This window comes from Triturus cristatus, chromosome 11 (assembly GCF_964204655.1).
Source record: "Triturus cristatus chromosome 11, aTriCri1.1, whole genome shotgun sequence".
In the NCBI taxonomy this organism is placed as follows: domain Eukaryota; kingdom Metazoa; phylum Chordata; class Amphibia; order Caudata; family Salamandridae; genus Triturus; species Triturus cristatus.
This window is the reverse complement of record NC_140594.1, coordinates 1,158,592,482-1,158,613,173: the sequence shown is the minus strand read 5'-3', so window position 1 is coordinate 1,158,613,173 and position 20,692 is coordinate 1,158,592,482. Positions and strand designations below refer to the sequence as shown.

The following is a 20,692-nucleotide window of genomic DNA, read 5'->3' as shown; positions in this document are numbered from 1 at the left end:
CATGGCTTTGAGTAGAATAATCTACATGACTGGCAGCCAATGAGGGGCTCTAAGTGTGAATGTGATGTGTTCTCCACTAGACCTGTGCGGACAGTTCCCTGGATGAAGGGGCATTTGTTACTCCTAATGTCCAGCTGTGAGAACAGGTTCATCTCTTGAGGGGAGATGCTTGCAGACGTCCAATGACCAGAAAGATACTCTGATGCTGTCCCATGTTCACTGGTTGTTGCTCATGCTAAGTTCACCCAAGAGAGTGAACTTGTTGCTCCCAGCATTTTTGGCTCAGGTTCTACTCTTCCGGTTATAACAACAAATAACTTACATTTATTGATTTCAATTAAATAACATGAACAGAAATTAGCAGAGGGTCTCTTTGATTGGCAAGGGGCCTATTGACATGCTAGAAGCCACAGCTCTCGGACCACGGCATGTCCTAGAGATCAGTATTTGGAAGAAATAATTTGATTGGAGGATTAAACTCTTTCCAGTAAGACAGTAATTGTCTTTTGTCAATAATGTTGATTTATCTCCACCTCTCCAGCCTCTTGCTTTCTTGTCCTAGTTGTGGGTTTTAGCATGCGTACCCTGCAGTGGTTTTCATCAATTGGGTTTTGCTATTTCTTGGGATGGTCTTCTGGTAAATGAAGCTGCAGGTTAGCCGGTCGCACAGGTGATAACAATATACTTTATTCTTTAGGATAAGAGTCTCAGGTTACAGGTGGAAGATGGTAAGAAGGCACCACAGTTATAGTTTTAAGCATGTGATCAGTGTCTGAGATTTGGATACAGAGGACTCAGAGTGCAGACAGAGAGGAATGTTAATTCCACAGAGTCTCTTCAGTGGCAAGGTGTGGACCTACGGTTCTACTATGACCACCATGATGCTATGACTACCATGAAGGTAGCTCTAGCGTGCATCTCACACGAATGTGACACCACAGGAGGGGCCTTTATACAGCTTTTGGCACAAGCAGAATCACAAGAATTGTACACAAATATTGCAAATGCTTTACATTTAATAAAAGAAAACCTTCAAAATCTCACTCAAGCAAATCAAACGCAAGCTTCGATGTAACGTGGCACAGATGAGAAGACGCAGTGGATGAATCCTGTATTTGTGTTGGCATATAAGCCAATGTACACATGTGTGTGTGTCATATAAGTATATACTGTTAGCCCTGAGTAAAGGAATGAATGAATGATTGCATTTGTGCAATATGCCGACGAATTTACCTTCTCTGGGCAGCATGTGATGTGATGCATATGCTGAGACATACATTACGTTAGAGCCATACAGTCATACCTTCAAATGTGCATATGGTGTCATATGTGTACATTTTCCTCTAACGTCTGGGTCAGTGTAACTGGAAGTACATTTGTGTATGCAGTGCAATATGAAAAGTAGTCATTTTTATAGATAGACATACAAATATATAACATACATATGTACACATTCATATACTGGAGCGCAGTGATCACATGGGAGAAACTCTTCCTTTTGTTATGACCATTACTCTGGGATTAAATCCAGGGCTCTGAGTTCAAATGTTATAATTTTCCTAATAATATTTTATTTGAATATGTAGACTTGCTGTTGCAACAGTTCAGTAGCATTGAATCAACAATCGAGCCACACCCATGGGCTGCTTTCTTAAAGGTGTTAAAGATGGTAAACAACGTTTATAACAAAACTTTTTTTCCGCAGGGAATCACAACGCGGTCGTTACAACCACCGCGTTGTGATTCCGCATACCATTACTCCGCAAGTCGGAACAACGACTTGCGGAAGGGAGGAAGGTGTTGGATTTAAAACCCAACACCTTCCCTACTGTCTGCACAAACTGGAGTTGGAATAGTAAATTATACTATTCCAACATCCAGCGCCCCCCCCCGCACTTTCCCTCAGTTTGAAATCCAAACAGCGCCCTTGCGACGACTGCAACGACCCCCAGCTCGCCTCCCCGGCGTCGCACAGGCCACGCCCACTTTCGAGGCCACGCCCACTTCGGGTTCACTTATAAGAGCGCGCGCTTTGTGTTGACGCCGCCAGAAGTGTCAGAGCTCCGCTGGCAGACGCCGGGAGACTCGTGTTCTTAAAAATTGTATAAAGTGATTTTAGCTGTGTAAAACTTACCAGAAGCCTGTTGCTTCACTTTCCCTCAGTTTGAAATCCAAACAGCGCCCTTGCGACGACTGCAACGACCCCCAGCTCGCCTCCCCGGCGTCGCACAGGCCACGCCCACTTTCGAGGCCACGCCCTCCCCCGCCCATATCATGTGTTGCCAGCGGAAGCGCAGCGGACGAGCGCAGCGGGAGCGCCGTCTGCGCGCCGAAGGCGCGCCTAAGGCAAGCCCGTCTGCGCCCGTCCGCGGCAGACCGGGGCACGGGGCTAGACCCCCTGGTCCTCACCTCCCAGATAACTGCTACGACAAAGAGGAACTCCTCACCCTTCGCACCAACTCCCTAAAGGTATGTGAGCACAGCATGGATCTCAGTAGACCTACTAATTCCTGCGGTAACTGTGGCTTCACCCTCAATAAACATCCCAAAGCTAGCACGCCATACGGCAATGTCCAACCAGAGCACAGTAGAAAAATCAGTGGCGCTCTACTTAACTGTCGCTCCCTCAAAAAGCATAAACTCGAAGTATTCGACCTTATAATCGACAACAAATGGGACTTACTATGCCTTACTGAAACTTGGCTGGATGAAGACTCAGACCCTGAAGTCAGGGAGGCCCTGCCCCCTGGATATGCAATTTGCAGGCAGGATAGACCTAAGGGAAGGGGAGGTGGCATTGCCATAATCTATAGAATGAATATGACATGCTCCCTCGAACCTGTTACTATAACAGATAGCGAAACTGGAGCTTTCTCCATCGGCATCGACAAAAATACGGTCATCAAAGGTCTACTGATCTATAGACCCCCTGGAGGTAGTAGAAACTTTACGGAAAGTCTTATCCAGAACGTCACCCCATTGGCTATGAGATACAGGAAGTTCCTTGTATTAGGGGATCTTAATCTCCACATTGAAGACCTTAACAACTCAGCTGCTCAAGAATTATGCCAAGAGCTGCTAACCTTACAATTAGTCACTGCCTCCCACCTCCCGACTCATCGTCAGGGGCACCTTCTTGACCCCATTTTTAATAACTTAGAGGATCTGACACAGGATACTCCCATTCCTTTGCTGTGGACAGATCACTTCCTAGTCCCTTTCCACTTCCTAGTCATGACTCATCACATAAAAACTCACCATTGCGCCAATAAACTACAAAGGAAATGGGCCCGGTTTTCCATGGACTCTTTCGAGCATCACTTCCGACTAAACGGTTCCCCAGCAGACTTAGGAGTGGACGTGGACAGAGCTTGCATAGCCCTGGACGGACACATCACTAAGGCCCTGGACATCACTGCCCCTTGGGCCAATAAGGGCCCAGAGCGACTAACTAAAACTGCACCTTGGTTCAGCACAACTCTTAGAGAAACCAAGGCAGCCTGTAAGAGACTTGAACGAGCCTGGAGGAAGAACTATTCACTAGAGGCAAGAGATGTATACAGAGCTAGCATTAAAGAATACCACCTCCAAATTAGGAAAGCCAAAGCGACCTTCTATGCGGATCGAATAGATAGTGCTAACTGCTCATCCAAGGAACTCTTTAGGATTTATAAAGAGATTACTTCACCTCCCCCTGCTTTAGAGCAGGCCGACACATCAGCTCAATCATGTAACGCTATCGCGGAATTTTTCCACAAAAAAGTACGCGACATTTACAACAGTTTCCCGGATGATGCAAGAACTGGCTCTAACCTTCTTCCTCCTCATGAAGAAGCAACCTGGGAGGCAAAGATCGAAGACTGCCTCACAGTATATCAAGTTCCGTCAGAAGCACTCCTGATAGCCACTGCTAAAGGCATTAAATCAGGCTCCCCGCACGATCCTGCCCCTGCCAAATTCCTGGCCAGTGCCATGAGTCATCTGGCACCTTATGTTGGCCACATACTATCTACCTCTTTCAACACTGGCAAAGTCCCTCACCGGTGGAAACAGGCAGTCGTACTGCCTCTGAAAAAAAAAAACCAACATCAGTGCGTCCCAGCTTAGCAATCTCCGCCCCATTTCGCTTTTACCCTTCTTCTCTAAACTGGCGGAAAAGCTGGTGAACCAACAACTATCCGCGCACATAGAGTCCAGAGGCCTCCTGCATACCAACCAATCGGGATTCCGAGCACGCCACTCCACGGAATCAGCCCTCCTTTTTTCGACTGAGGCACTGAGGAAGCACGTAGATGCAGGACATGTGGCAGCTCTAGTGCTCCTGGACCTCAGTGCAGCCTTCGACACTGTAGCACATCATACGCTGCTGCAGTGTCTGAAGAAAGGAGGGGTGACAGGCATGGCCTGGTTATGGTTGGAATCTTTTCTCACCAACCGTAGCTTCTCGGTAGAGCAAGGAGGAGCACGCTCCGATACCTTTGACCTTGGTCAAGGAGTGCCGCAGGGCTCAAGCCTCAGTCCAACCCTTTTTAATTTATATGTCACCCCCGTGGCTACCACTGCGGAACGATACGGGGTGGAAGTAGTGACATACGCAGACGACACACAGTTGGTGGTCGCTCTGACCCAACCTGCTGAACAAGCCGCCGCTAACTTCTCAGCATGCCTCCAGGATATGGCGGGATGGATGGCGAAGAATTGCCTCCGTCTTAATGGTGACAAGACTGAGGTGCTGATTGTTGGAAAACCCCCCTCAGTCTGGTCATCTGCTTGGTGGCCGCAGACCCTGGGGCCCCTTCCTACCCCTAGTGATCAGGTCAAGAATCTGGGAGTATGGGTGGACTCAAAGATGGACTTCGACTACCATACTAGACGGGTAGCCGGTTCGTGCTTCTCGATTCTACGGAAACTCCGCAAAACCATCGACCTGCTCCCAGAATCATCTAGGAAGACCCTGGTCCACGCCCTTGTCATGTCATGACTGGACTACGGCAATGCCCTTTATCTGGGAGCCAATGCCACTAGCCGGCGGCGACTGCAGACAATTCAGAATGCTGCCGCTCGTCTGGTCCTCCGGCTGCCCAGAAGAGCCCCTTCAAAAAAATCCCTACGAACTCTGCATTGGCTGCCGATCAATGAGAGAATTGATTTCAAAGTCCTTTGCATTGGTCACAGGATCGTACATGGCAAGGGCCCGGCCTTCCTTCGGAACCTTCTTTGCCCCTATACGCCCACTCGACAACTCCGCTCGTTAGGAGCAGGCCTCCTCGCTGTCCCCAGACACAAGAAAGCCAGAATGGGAGGTAAATCCTTTCGTATTTTGGCGGCACATAAATGGAACTCTCTCCCCCTGAGCTTAAGAGTGGAAACCTCGGAGCTCATCTTCCGGAGAAAGCTCAAAACATTCCTCTTCCCTAAAGACTAACCCGTCTTGTCTGACTGACGGAGTAGATGGCTCTTCTGACAGCGCGGGGACACACTGTAAGTGTAACCATGCGCTTTACAAATTCAGAAATAAATAAATAAATAAATAAAAAAAGAATGCGGGATAAGGAGGCATATTCGTTAAAGATGCTTTCATGGAACACATGTACTTTGGTCAGATTGGAAACAGGGCTTAGCAGTTCAATGGGGTACCACAATTTATTTGGGAACTTCACAGACCTGTGAAATGTGAAAACAGCCATAATTTTACCTGATTTGCCACAGCCGGTTCTGCTCTAAATCATGTGAGTCGTGCAAGCAGAGTTCTAATTCTGCACTAGCACCAGCGCAGTCTAGATTTAGAGTTCCACGGATATCACCACTACTGACTCGACGCCCTATGTGTTAAATGTAGAGGAGAATCGACACTTGTGAAAACAGAGGACGATGAACCAGGCACTAAAGACAGTTCCCTACAACAGTGAACATTGGCCTGAAACGGAGCTCCTCACCTGTGAGCATGCCTTCGTTCAACACACAGCTGCCGCTGACCAGGATCGCGTCGCACGAGAGGAAGAAATTCTTTCCGGTTAAGACAATGACATCTCCAGGGACCAGGAGTCGTGATTCCACTTGATTACAACCTATAGAAGATTATAAATGTACACTAAGATCATCTCTCTGACCACAGGCTAGTGAATGCTCTTACTTATCCAATAGGCAGGCAGATCTTAGGACTGGCGCCTGTATGAAATTGTTAAGGAATAGAGACGGGGATGAAGAATTGCAAGCTAGCATGCCATAGGCTCCAACCCTGTACGCACCACAGCATCCCCACTGATGATGTTTGCTGATGGCTTGCAGAGATGCGAGATGTTTGGCCAAAGGAGGATAGAGGCAGATGGTACTCGTTTTGTTCATGGCTTCCACCAGTGGTGCTTGGTTGTAAGTGATCATGAGAAAGGTGTACTGAAGGAAATCGGAGCCTGAAGATGTTTAAAAAAGAATTCATGGCAGCCCTGTTTCTTAGGGCCGCATCAATTCCTTCTTTAACTCGTACTCCCCTGTCCCTACCATTGATTCTTCTATCTCTATCTCTCGTCCTATAACAAAGACGGTCCTTCCGCTATCGTTCATCGCCTTTGTTTTTTTAACTATATAATTATGGTCTACCCTTGACTATCCACTAAATGTTGCCCTCCCTACATCTTTGTACCTCTAATTATATCTCAATAATTCCAACCTGCCCTATACTCTAGAACTTTTATGTATAATCTAGGACCTTCCACACTTGTCTATACCCTTGCACCTCAAACCCAGCCTATACCCTATTCCCTTTACCACTCCCAATCACCAAGTACATTAACCCCTTCCTATGCCACAAACCATCACCCCTACATTCCTTTTATACATGAATTCCTGAACGGGAAATAGCCTTTATCTGTGTAAACACATAAACACTGATAAACGCCTGCACATCCACAAACAAAAATGCCATTGAAAGAAAGTAAAATGAGAGAGAATGCGTTGTTTTGTATTTCTTTTGAAGGGGGGACATGAATGTGCCTTGAATATACAAAGCAACAGCTATAAAGTTTGGTCTCAGGTTGATCTGCTGCATTTGTTGTTTTGGGATGTCATGAAAGTTGCTTTTACTCCTTTGTTTCTTTCAGTTTCTCCACTTGGATCAAAGGTGCAGAGTTTAAAAGGATCTTTTCAGGTATGATTTTATTTCATACACCAAAGAGAATGTGTGAGGATGAAATCATCTTTGATCTTGGGGCAGTATACAATGCCGCCACTGATTCATGAAATGGCCAATACCCACTATTGCTTTTCCTCACAGACGCAGAATAGGTGAAACCGGACGGCAGAGCGGGCCCTTGGCGCTCACATCAGTATCGACAGCAGATCGACTCCCAAACATGCCGGGCTTTGACCATGCAAAGCAAGGTGTGGTGATCGGCGCCTGTGAAAAAGGTGCTCTCACCATGTGCACAGTGTGGAAGCATGACACAAGACTGTCCACACGCCAGCAGTAAAGTGTCCCACTGTCACGTGTCACTCTCAGCTAAACCTGGCGTTTTAGCCAACTGCTGGGGTCCATGTTACCCACATACTTTCAAGTTCCAGAATACGAGATGTTTTGTGTGGTGAGGACTGAGGTGAGGTGTGACCGAGGGCAGGGAGCGCCTGATTTGCTCGTGTATGAACCTGGAGGGGCGGAGGCCTCTCCTGCTGACATCCCAGTTCGACCTTCGTGGGATCCGTAGGCGGAGACAGGCTGCGAGAGCGTTTTAAACCGGAAGACGCGCAGTTAAACTGCAGGTTAGTAGAGTTTCTGTCACTGGTGGAAAACAAACTGTCGAGAGACGAACACAGGCGCGGCCTCTGGAGCACTGGGGCCTTATACACCACAAAAGTGAATTCATTCAACTTAGGAGCGTTTCTCTCTCCAGAGATGCTGCCGACCGCGGCCCCCGAAGGGGGCCACTACAGCGGTCGGCGCCCTAGTGCCATCGGGGCACCGGTCACCCCTCCCCACCCCCTCTCAAGGGGAGGGGGCGGGGACGCCGATCGGTGTCCCCCTCTCCTCGTGCTGGCCGGGTGTGACGCCCAAGCGCGTCACTTCCCGGCCCCTGTGGGGAAGGGGAGGCTATTAAGCCTTCCCCCACCCTCCTGGTGACCTCTTTGTCGCCCACCACGCCGCATCCCTCCCTACCGCTTACCCGGCGTAGGGGTCGGGTGGGGGGGTTTCAGAGCGTTGTAATGTTTCTTTTTTCATTGCAGGCGGAGTTACAGGGCGATCTGGAAGCAGGCTGGTACAAAGGGTACCTCTGCGCGGCACCATAGGGGGTGCCTGAGCCAAAACCGAGGAGCCTCAGGGGAGGGTCCCGGAAGCCGTGTCAGCTCCCCACTAGTCCTGCGGGCGGTTGTGGGCCTGAACAACCGGGGGGTTTGCTATGCGACGCTCCGCCCCGAGAGGGGGGGCGTGAGTAGAAGTTACCAACGGCACGTGATCTTAGAAAAGAATCACCTGGATGGCAGCAAAGGCGGGGTTCGCTCCCGCGCTGCCCGGCTCATCAGGCGGGCAGGCGGCCCAGTTGCTTGCCTGCCCTTGGATCGCCGGTGAGATAGCCCACCCATTACATATTGTAATATGTAATAAACCTGCAGCAAATTTTACCCAACTCAACAGTCTGTGTGTGCGTTATTTGGGTATGCATTTTGGGGGAGGGGGGACAGAGGGGTGCCCCTGGCGGTACTATGGCCCCTGCGCCCGGCCATGAGTGAAGGAGGGTGTAACTCCCACCACTCCGACCAAGACCGCTGCTGCTGCTGAGGTTTGCTACTTTTAACAATTTGGGGGCATATGCATCAACATTGGCATTTGCGATTCCTTATTAGCGAAAAATAAGGAATCGCTAATAAGGAATAGCAAAAGGCTATGCATGTAGGAATCGCTATTCAAATAGCGATTCCTTAACTTTCCTTAATTGCTACTAGCAAATTGCGAGTAGCAATTAAGGAATGCCATCCCAATCATTCCTATGGGCTTCCAGGCCCATAGGAATGAATTGGAGATTGCATGAGCAAATAGCGAGTACCAGTAGGTTCTCGCAAATTGCTCATGCAATTTCAAGGGTGCAAGGGTGTCAAAATGACACCCTATTGCACCCCTGAAATTGATATGTGCACATATGTTGCACACACACATGCTCTAAGGGCATGTGTGTGCGCAACATGAAACTTTGAAAAATGCACAAAAGTGCATTTTTCAAACTTTTAGCAAATTACCATGCAGTTCATCTTCATGGTAATTTGCTCCCCCTATTAGCGAATTCGCTAATTTTTTTACTTTCATGCATTGCATTTAAGGAATCCCAAATAGAGATTCCTTAAATTAAGGAATCTCAATTTGGGATTCCTTAAATGCTATCGCTATTTAAGGAATCGCTATTTAAGGATTCCTTAAATAGCGATTTTTGCTTTTGGGTTGATGCATTGGGATTGGGTATTTTTAACTCAATACCGGGAGCTATTAGCGAATCGGTATTTTACCGACTGGATTTTGGCTTGATGCATGAGGCTGTTGCTGTTTTATTAAAAGTGCTCTTCAGACAGAGAAGCCTCCATACCAATGAGCACGTGACGCACCGCTCTTTAATCCTAATGTTTCTTTTAATGCCACAGGCTGGAAATCAAACCGACTTCGGCCAAGACTGCCGTCTTTTAGCCTCGCCATTTACTAATAAATTGCCGTCTCTTTTAAATGTGCTCATTCGCGCTGCAAAGCTCACGTATCAATGCGCGCGCACAGCACTTTACTTTTACTTCATCTCTGTTTTTGGCACTAGCTGAGAATCTGTTGTGAAATGCTAAAGGCTGTTTAAAGAAGTGTTTCCCCTGCTTTGTTCGCTAGTGTAGCGATTGTAATTAATTATGCACTTATAAAGACACTTTAAACTTGACTTAAAGTGTGACCCTTGACCTGTGGACAATTTATTGACAGCTCTGAACCTCCGAGCCACAGCGTCACCGCTTCAATGTAGCCATTCAAAGAACGCGGAAGCACTGGCAAGCGCCTGAAGGCGTCGGGCTTCCGGTGCATTGATGCAGCGCTACAAACTAAGCTGATGTAACTCCACTTCATGGAAGTTCTGCAAAGTTTGGTGCTGTCCGCAAGGTTGATGCCCCACAATTTCATAATATTTAATAAATGAGCGGATTCATAACAACGCAACTGTGGCCATGAATTATATAATTATAAACTATTTAAAAATAACGGGGCATATAAGCAAGGGCCGGCGATAATTATCGCTCAGCGCTCTTAGCGCGAGGATAATTATCGCCGGCCAACTCTGAATTTTATCGCGGGGATAGCGTGCTATCAGCAGCGCTCATCTCCAAAGCGATAAAATTCAGAGCGCAAGCCGCCAATTGTGAGATTATCGCTGGAAATATAGCGATAATCCCACAAGGTGTGGCGATAGCTTGCTGATAGGGACAGGCAAACTTAGCCATGATATCCTCCTTCCATAGGAGATCATGGCTAAGTCAGAAAAATACCAGACGTAAAAAAGCAGCGTTAACCGCGGTTAGAGCTGCTTTTTTTGTCTCTAACAGGGTTAGCGATATCCTTGATAATAGGAGAAATGTCGCTTAGCGACATTTCTCCTATTATTTTACTCTGGAACGCCCCCTTTGCATCTCATTAGAGATGCAAGGGGAAGCGTAGAGTAAAAGGGTGCTAACATGCAAATTTGCGTGTTAGCACCCTGTTGCTGATAGGGCACTAGTTTTATCTCTGCTATTTTGGCTTTTAAAGCCAGAAAAGCAGAGATAAAGTCCTTGTTGATATGCCCCAATGTTTCCTATTTTCGTAATCCACTAATACCAGGACAGTGAATGTGAGAGGTACTTAGATGTGAGACAAGGGAATGTGAGAGTCTGTGGGTGAATGATATGCTTAGCTCAGTCTTCCTTAACCATGCGGAGTGGTTCCGTCATGCGCGTCGGTTGCGCTGTGCGTATGACGGAACCGCTCCGTCATGGCCCCGCCCGCGCAATAGAACCTTCACCACAGCGCGGTAATCCGCGCCGCGCTGACGGGGTTAAGTGCATAGGACACACATCCTGCGGGGAGACACTACAGACCCTAACATACTTTGCCTTTATAGTTGAATTCGTGAGTTCTAGCAATCACTGCCAAAATTCACCGAACTAATTTAAGACAAAGTCCTAAACTTACTACTTTTGGTATTCACAGAAGTTAGGATTTTGCCTTAAGTTTGTCTTAAGTCTGTCTTAAGTCTGTCTTAAGTTTGTCTTAAGTCTGCCTTAAGTCTGTCTTAAGTCTGTCTTAAGTTTGTCTTAAGACAAACTTAAGACAAAATCCTAACTTCTGTGAATACCAAAAGTAGTAAGTTTAGGATTTTGTCTGAAATTAGTTCTGTGAATCGGGCCCAACATGTTTTGGAGACATGGAAAAACAGTTCTTGTCTACTTTGGGCGTAAGGCAGGTGAATGAACATCAACAAAGACTGATTTAAAAAAGATTGTAAAGCACCGAGAAAACACCACTAATGTCCACAAAAACCAAACACTAACAGCAGGAAAGCCTACATGCGCCCGGTATTTGTACCATTAACTATTCCCTTCTGCCCTTCTCCTGCCTGTGTACCAGTAGTTCCCCCCACATATACCACGGTATCTTACGTCTATGTTCATGTCTATCCTTTCTTATTCTCTTCCGGTACTTTCCCTGCGTGTACTCAAGCGCCTCTTCCTTTACGGCAACAATTCTTTAGAATTGGAATTGAAATGGATCCTTACACTGAAATGTAAAGCTAGAATCAGTCCAGTACAATACGCGGCGTGTTACACATCTACTGGGCTCATTCTAGATTTACATTCAATGTATGGAACCATTTCACACAAGGCGTGCCTGCCATATTGTATTCCTTAAGGTTGTACCTCCATTTCATAATATAGATCTATTAAAAAAGTGATTCTAAGCATGGCTTTCAATGGAGATACAAAAGTGCAGGTGGTCACTGTTAAGAGTCCCTCCTTGCTCCTGCAAAGTGCAGGTACTCACTGTTAAGAGTCCCTCCTTGCTCCTGCAAAGTGCTGGCACTCTCCCACTAAATGTATTGCAGAAGTGCTGAAAAGTGCAAGTATTTCAAACTAAAGAAGTGCCCGCCCATTTAAAGCACTGTTTATAAGCAGGGCCACTGGAATTATACAATTGTGTGGCCAAGGCATTTTGTTCATTATTATAGATTTGCAAAATGTGCCACATAACCCATCATCTGCTGCATAATCTGCAGATTTTACCCCCCAGAAAGATTGCTTCCAGCTCAAACGGTCCAAAAATTACTAAACACACCGTGGCACGTGTTGCTGCGCAGTCGAAGGCCCTCTGCAGAGGTTGACTGGTCACCTTTCTGTTGCTTATTGCTACATTTGGCTGTTAAACTGGTACAAACGAGGTGCACACAATGCCCAGGCAGTGTTAATAAAGGTAAAAATGACAAAATATTGAAGTATTACCATCACAAAATGTGCCACATTATGCCACATAATTGAGTATTTCTTGCTGCATAATGCGTGCCGCATAACTCTAGTGGCCTTGTTTATAATTCATTCTCTTTAGCATATCTTGATGAATTGATTATATCAATAGAATTCTTAAAATATTAATCTAAATATTGAATATTAACTCTGTTGTCCTATGTCCCATGATCTGAACCTGTAGAGGGGTCCTTTAAAGACCCGCACGCGGCTTGTTTAGACTCAGAGACATCCATGCATGGAGAAGCCCTACATGTAAAGCTTGTTTATTAAAGACACCTGAGAGCCTCGTATTCACATGTCAGACCTGTGCCTCCCCGGAGGTTGTCAAACTCTCTTTCTTACAGATGAAAAGTCATCGCCGGGGGGAACTCACCGCCGTCTCTCCTCAGCACAGACACCTTGACATTGTTGTGCGCTTCCACCAGTTTGGACAGTTTGACGGCTTGCTGAAAATGGAAAGACACAAAATACTTCATTAACCCAGGAAAACGTGCAAAGCAAATCCGTGGCCGTTTCACAAAGGCTGCAGCCATGTTCCACCCACACAGAAATAGACTGAAGTCTGTAATATGTCTAAAATAACCGTGATGGCAACTCTGGGCCAGATGGACTAAACACTGGTCGCAAAACAAATGCGAGTTGCAGTTTGTGACCAGTATTTGTGTCATTACTGTGGTAGTTTGTGAACTGACTTATGTCCTAAGAGGCCAAATCACAAAATATTGTATCGTGGTGGGCCACAGTCTGACCTACCTCGTGAATGCTAACGAGGGAGGCACGAAAAGGGGATCATTTTCCACACTTTTATCAGAAGTCATTTTGAAGCAGTGAAGGACAGGTTTGCCAAACTCTACCAGGATCTGATCCCCACAGCCTCCTTGTGGTGTCTGCTGGCGCCATCTTTGAGGAGTAGTTCACAGCTCCCGCGCCTTCGATGACATGTTCTGGGAACCCTAGAAATCCTGCCTCACAATGTACTTGACACAGCGACAAATAAAGGCGCTACTGAACCCCCAAACCTCACCTGCCGGAGCTCATTGAGGGACAGACTGATGGTCACCGTGCACAGTAAGAGAATCGCGATGGCGTATCCCAGGTATCCTTCCGCCAGCCACAGAATCACGGTGAAGAACTGGTAGATGTAGAAGAGATTTATAACCTGTGAACACAGAGGTAGCGGGGTGTTAGGCAAGCGGGCACCGGCACCGCCACAAACATGTACCCACATTCATAGAGAAGCTCTGTATGTGCCTATATGAGTCTACATGTGCGTGCGTATTATCTACTGGCGGTCGCCAGTAGATAGTTATAGTTAGGACCGTGTTTCCATAGGAAATCCGCAACATTCTATTTTGAATAACTTTAGCGCCGGTTGACGAATCCTCGCGAAATTTTCAAAACTAATGGGGCGCTCCGCTCAGCTCCTACCCTGAAAGTCTCGGGGGGATTCGTCAAGGGGGGTCCCAAAATGCGTTTTCCCCATGCATTTTCTCATAGGACCTTTAGTCGAAGGTACAGCCCGAACGGCTGAACAGAATTACTTGAAATTTGGCAAAGAGGTAGTCCTCAGGTCAGGGATGTGCCTTTTGCATATATGGAGTCAATCTGTTCAGTAGTTCCTGAGAAAATTGCAGTTAAAAGCGCATAAATATCTATAGCCGCGCACCCTAACGTGCGCGAGCGTAATTCTGATTGGTGGTTACATGTCAGTCAACGTTCGAATCGGTTGAAATCAGGAAGTGTCGGCTGCCATTTTCTTTGTTTTGAGTGCGAGAGTGAAAAAGGAAGGTGGCGAACGTGAAAAGGGGGCAGGGTAGAGAGTTCCTGACCCCCTAGCCTGTGTCAGGGGGTCCCTGAAGGACCACGAAGCCAGAAAAAAACATTTTAATTTTTTTTTTTTTAAATCGCGGGGTGCGCACACCGTGCGTGCACGGTGAAAAATCATAAAAAATATAATAATAAATACATAACTTAGCATTTAAAAAACCGTACAAATTCACTGAAAAAACCATAGGTTTCACACACGTTATAGTTAGTAATTAGCATTTAAAAAACCTTGCAAATTCACTTAAAAAACCATAGGTTTCACACATGTTATAGTTAGGTGGACATTTCACTCGTAAAAAAACAATGAAATTCCCCCGTTATAGTTAGTTCTATATGTCATCAGTGATGTCATGAGTGATGCCACTGACCATGTCATGAGTGATGTAATATGTGACGTCATGAGCAGTGGATTGCGGGCGCGCGAGTTATAGTTATCTGAACTAACTATAACGTGGGAATTTCATTGGTTTTTTACGAGTTAAATGTCCACCTAACTATAACCTGTGTGAAACCTATGGTTTTTAAGTGAATATATATATATGCACACATGTTTGGAGTATTATAGTAAGAACAGGGATAATCTTATAGGATCTAATTCACAAACTGCATTTTGCAAAACCTTAAGTAATATTACGCTACAGTAGTACTAATTACTTACCACAAATTAGTAAATCTAGTAGTGTAAATCACTGCCTCCACCTCTCCTACTTTACTACGGGGACATCCTCACTCATGTAAGTTTACTATTTAGTAGTAAATGTGGGCGAGAGCCATGTGCCTGGCTGGAAAAAAAGGGCATACTTACTACTAAATGGAAGGGGTTCAATGAGGGACAGACACACACCCAAAAAAGAGTAAGCCCACTGCTATTCACAAACTGCACTTCTAAAGTTAATTTCACCAAAATGGACCCAAGAACAGTAGTAATCCTACTCCTGCTCAGACCGGGAGTAAAGCCTGCACCACACATGCAACACCCTCCCATAATGGAGGGAAGGGCTTAAAATAAAACTCTATGTGAAATTTTTTTAATATTATTCAATTATTTAATGTAGTTAAACATATTTAAAAATGTATGATCTGAAATGTTAATAACAAACTTAATTTAAACCTAAATGCAAGTTAAACCTTTGATGAACAAATTAAACTTAATGGCAATTAATTTTAAACATAACTTTAAAAAAACCTTAATGCATACTAAATAAAAATGCTATGGTGAGTGGGATTTTTTAATATGATTCTTTAAAAATATTATATATAAATATATTTTACTGAATTATTATTTAACACATATGTAATTTAATATGTTAAAATGCTGTAGCATTTTATTTTATTGGGTGTTGGTCTCTTATAAATATTTACATTTAAGTTTTAAACTAGGAAATTTGAATTATTTTAAAAAATAATAAACGTTATTAATTTCCTTACACTTTGAAATAAGGCGTTCTCCGCCATGGTGACAGGGAGCTCCACCCGTGTGTGGAAGAACGTCTGGTGGTAACTTTACACTTGTTGATCTCTTTGTAGGAGGCTTCACCGGTAGAGACATGTAGGTCTAAACTTAGGTATAAACCCACCCTTATAAATGGCGAACAGCACGAACGCGTGAATTTCACAGGAGGTGCAGAGGTAGATTTACGCATGAGTAAATTTACACGTGTAAATGTACTTTGGAAATCCTGTGGGATGTTTCTCCGCATAGGAAAGATAACAGAGGCTGAGGTCTGTGTGCGAAGAGCAGTTTGTGGTACATGAGTTGTACTGTGGGAGTAGCGCTTCGCCTATTACCCCCATGTAGCTCTGAACCCTCCCACTTGGAAGCTCCAGTTGACCAGCTGCAGCTGGTTTCTTCTTCATTTAGCTGAAGCACACACCGTTTCTGGTCACTAGCCTATCTACACCCTTCAAACAAGCGTAACTGGAGCTTTCTTCTCGTATTAACAGTAATGATAACTTGGTTTTTGGACAATGCTCCAGACTGCGCTTTTGATATTCTAATCTAAAGAACTATAAACAACCTTTGTCAGTGTCGCCTACTGGGGTGAGCGGTGTTCACAACATCAACCTTGGAAGGAGCAAGGCTGGGATTTGAAGACGAGACCTGAAGATCACCGCGTGCATCAGAGAACAGCGCTTAATCCACAGAATGAGAACTATAATGAAACTCAGGCAGGTGGAATCCATCTGTAACCGGTCAACTGGACCTTTTGCTAAGATGCTAAAGTAGCACATATCCATTGACTAGGCCCAACATGCATTTTAATTCCAGCTGCATTAAGCAACTACTTGTGTTTTCATTGTTCTGTGCATAATAGCACGCGGAACTGGGTCTTACCCTTCTGCACAGGGGTGGTTAATACTGTTAAGGCCACACAACTTATCAAGTTCAGAAGGATGGATGTGAAGTAGTCACACCAGATGTCAGCAGCGAGTGCTTACATCGCTTTAACTTTGGTATCTGAAAGCTTCTCAACTTGACATTATCATCCAGGAAAAGGGAATCTATAGATTCATTCACCAAACCAGTGAATCCGAGCTTTGTCTGTAGACGTGAACATGGCCACAGCAGACGCAGGACAGTGATGAACCTGCCCTACTCTCTAAATGCACAGCATTCGTAATGCACTTCTGAAGTGATCACCTGCTCTACGCCAAGCCCCACCACAACAGGAATCCGATCCCAAGGGATCTCGCTGAAGCCCCCCTTGATACCTAATATACCCTTAGCAGATTTCATAGTTTCTGTTCCGTGGTCAGCGAATGAGTACAACGTTGAGGTCCAATTGCGATAAAAATAAACCAATGAAATAGAAGCACTCTCTGGGCCTCTTTTCAAAGAATGATTGGCCGCCGTTGCACCGTCATGATCTCTCCTACCTTCACCACAGTGGCGATCTCAGTGTCGCACATGGCCAATGACGCATCGGGGTGCAGCCGATCGCAGACTGGACACCACAGCTTAGGAGGTGTGGGTCACCCAGCTCTTTTAACACAGCATTACAGCGAAAACCTGTGCTGAACTGATACGTTCTGTGTCCATTTTGCAAATGTTTGGGAATTAGAGGAGCCTAAAGGGTCGGACGCCACAGTATCTAGCGACATAATATGGGCCTTTAACAATATGGCTGCAGGATATTGACTGTAAGTATAAGTGTGTATAGGCAAGTAGGGGGAGTGTCCTAGAACACCTGCATGAGCAAGTATGTATGTAGGCATCAACAGCTGGTGAAGGGTAGCGAATACCGAATGGTGTCCTGGCGCCTTGCACATAGACTATCGGAGACGAACAAGATCAGTGAATGTCTGGGGAATATCCAGGTCTTGGAAGCTACTCATAGCTCTAAAAGATGGTCACGTAACCGTGAGAGGGAGGTTTCTGACAGGAGGTCCACCTTACCTTCTGCATGAAGAGCTTCCAGAGCGGGGCCACCTCGACATCGATGATGTTGTGACCGCAGACCAGCCTCCTGAAAGAAACAGTTCATCAGTTACTGCTCAGCATTTCATCCTGTTCATGAAGCCATCCAAGGGGTGATAATGAATTCTGTATTTAGACTATATTTGAAATATATAGCTTGCTTGAACAGTGTAAGCAAAACTATTGGCTAAGCTCTCCTTTGCAACAAATGTGAAGCTTCACAGACAAACTGACTGCAAGATTTTAAATTGTCTAGCTGGAAGAAACTGTTGCAGTTTGACCGTTTCTTCAGTACTGGCATTGCAAGCGTATTCTGAGCTTCCATACACCGCCAACAAAGCATCAAGCCTCACATTTCAATAGCAAACAAGTCTAGGCAAAGGAGCAGGTCTGGCCGGATTTTCTGGAAAACTTTCAGTTCTTTTCTTTCCAAGACAGTCAGCACGGATCCTGAGAGAGCTACCCCAGTCACTTTGACTATCCTTCTTGTGACCTTTTGTCGGATTTGTTCCGAGACTTTGTCGCCTGGTGTTAAGGATGTTCACCAAAGGCAGGTGTCAGTGACAGACATGCGTTTGGTTTGTCTTTGGTGTTTGGAGCACGATCATGACGTCAAGACATGTGAGGATTGCAGCACAATGCATCGTATGGCACTGTGGGAGTGGTCTCTCAAGCTCCTCGCCGACCGACCCCGCAACGTTCCAGATCTCAGTCGTGAGGAAGGTCCTGAAATCATACACAGAGTCGTATCCGGCAATCATTGCTCCACTCCGAGTCTACTCACTTTTCATACACACCTCGCTCTTCACGTCAGCTAAAATAAAGGAACTCCAGCAAAGAGCCCTACGGGGTCTGTTGGACATTGCAGGGCCGGCCCAACGAGGAGCTGCCCAATGATGAAGCATGACACCCTTTGGGGTGTGGGAGGGCCCATGCGTCTAAGGGAGCAGATCCCTCGATCGTCCTCCCTGTTAGCCTTCGACCTTCCCTTCCTGATAGGAACTGCATGCCTTCTTTTATACATAGCCTTTGTGGGGGCGTGCATGCTGGACTTTTATTTGGCCCTGGTCACTTTTTATATTGTTCAGATTATAGTGATGTTGCCACTGACCACACAATGAACAAAAATGTGAACAAAGGACAGATTCCTACAGCATCCACAGACCACTTTGAGAGGGATGGCTCAGAGGCAAGTTATTGGCAGTTTCCACTACAGGTATTCATATTGCCAGCAGCCAATCGGAATGGTCCTAACACAGGGTTATGTTCTGATTGGTTGACAATGGTCCAACCCAATTCTAAAATAATATTCCATTCTGTTTCTGCATTCTTGATTGGCCACCCTTTCTCCCAATCAGTGAAGGTTTGGGTGTTGTATTCTGGAAGCCAATGTGGAAAATTTAGTTTAGAATTTAGATCATACCACCACTGACTATTGGTACGGTCCATGAAGGTGAGGGCAGCTCAAACACGGGTAATTTTCTCTGCCAAGACTTGAATTTCACCCCTTTCCTCTAGTCGGTAAGTGTAACAAATGTTACCAGTTTTTCAAAGTGAATACCTTTCCACATAAGGGGGCAGATTTATAAGCCCTGTGCATCACTTTTGCGCCGCCGTTGCGTCGATTTTGTGACGCAGCGGCGGCACAAAGCCAGTGCCATGCTGCAGCAGATTTACAACGTGACGCATCTAGGGAGATGCGTCACGTTGTAAAGCTTGTGCCACATGTGGGCGTACGTTCACAGGGGGGGGCGTTCTGGCGCAGGAACGCCTCCGAAAAGTGGCTGAGTGAAATCTACAAGATTTCACTCAGTCACTTTTCCGGCCATGCTCCGTCAAATCCCTGTGCCTGCTTGAAGCAGGCGTAAGGATTGACGCAGCATTGTACCGATAGGGCACCCCCGAGCCTTGCTGGAGCTGCGTCGCGCTTGCGACGCAACTCCAGCAATGCGCCGCCCTTCCTCCATCAGATGCGTCACGCATCTGTTTATCCTTGCGCCACGATGCGCTGCATTGTAAATGTGGCGCATCTATTGTGGCGCAAGGGTAAACTTGCGTGACGCATCTTCCCTGGCGCATCCATGCTGATTTGCAGGAATGCGCCAGGGAACATAAATCTGCCCCTAGATCTATAAAGTCTGTCACAGGGTTCATTTTGACAATGTTGCATTGCGGAAAAGAGCTTGTTTTTTGCCCCAAAGTACTGATTTCCAAGCTGCTTCTGTGCAGCTGCCACTGACGTTATCCGTTCTTTACCTGAGGTCCTGCTCCTCTGTTGTTAACCCAGACGCAAACTTGGAGTGAATGTCAGAGCAGGAGTGCGCCTCTTCCAGAGTCCTGAAATAGGAATGGCAGGAATTTATACGACAATATTTTAACAAACAACGTTGAAAAACACTGTAGGGTCCTTGTCTAGACTCACCCGATTTTCTGAAATATTTCCAAAGTGGTGTCCCAAATATACCTGATTTTCTGTACTCGGATATACTTAACCTGCAAAGGGGAAAGGTGGTACGCTTTTAGTTGTTAGATGGTCTCTGAGTTTGTTAGTAGACATATTGATTCCTGTACATAACATATACTTAGAGTGGGATTTGGGTCCGCCCCTTGCTTGTGATTGGATGGCTTTCTTGCTGAGCCTCAGGCATGTGCTCTGGGGGCAGGCCTATTGTTTCTGATACATAACATGCACTTAGAGCGGGCTTTGAGTCAACCCTTGCTCGTGATTGGACGGCTTTCATGCTGTGTCTCCTTAGGCGTGTGCTACGGTGTCAGAACTATTGTTTACAATACATAACATGTACTTAGAGTGGGCTTTGGGTCGCCCCTTGCTCGTGATTGGATGGCTTTGCTGTATATCTTAGGTGTGCGCTATGCAGGGAGACCTATTGTTTCCGATACATAACATATACGTAGAATGGGATTTGCGTCCGCCCCTTGCTC

General features: G+C 46.0%; 1 protein-coding gene across 1 annotated transcript in view; it reads right to left on the bottom strand.

The window, feature by feature from the left end:
* Positions 1–20,692, bottom strand: part of LOC146788633 (putative cation-transporting ATPase 13A4) — a 235,098-nt gene that overhangs the window by 162,403 nt on the left and 52,003 nt on the right. Inside the window, exons 4-9 of the mRNA XM_085635818.1 lie at positions 20,172–20,242; positions 20,006–20,086; positions 17,729–17,798; positions 13,529–13,663; positions 12,878–12,950; positions 5,937–6,068 (exon numbers count right to left, since the gene is read on the bottom strand). Coding sequence (XP_085491944.1) covers positions 5,937–6,068; positions 12,878–12,950; positions 13,529–13,663; positions 17,729–17,798; positions 20,006–20,086; positions 20,172–20,242 — 562 coding nt within the window. The remainder of the gene's footprint in view (positions 1–5,936; positions 6,069–12,877; positions 12,951–13,528; positions 13,664–17,728; positions 17,799–20,005; positions 20,087–20,171; positions 20,243–20,692) is intronic.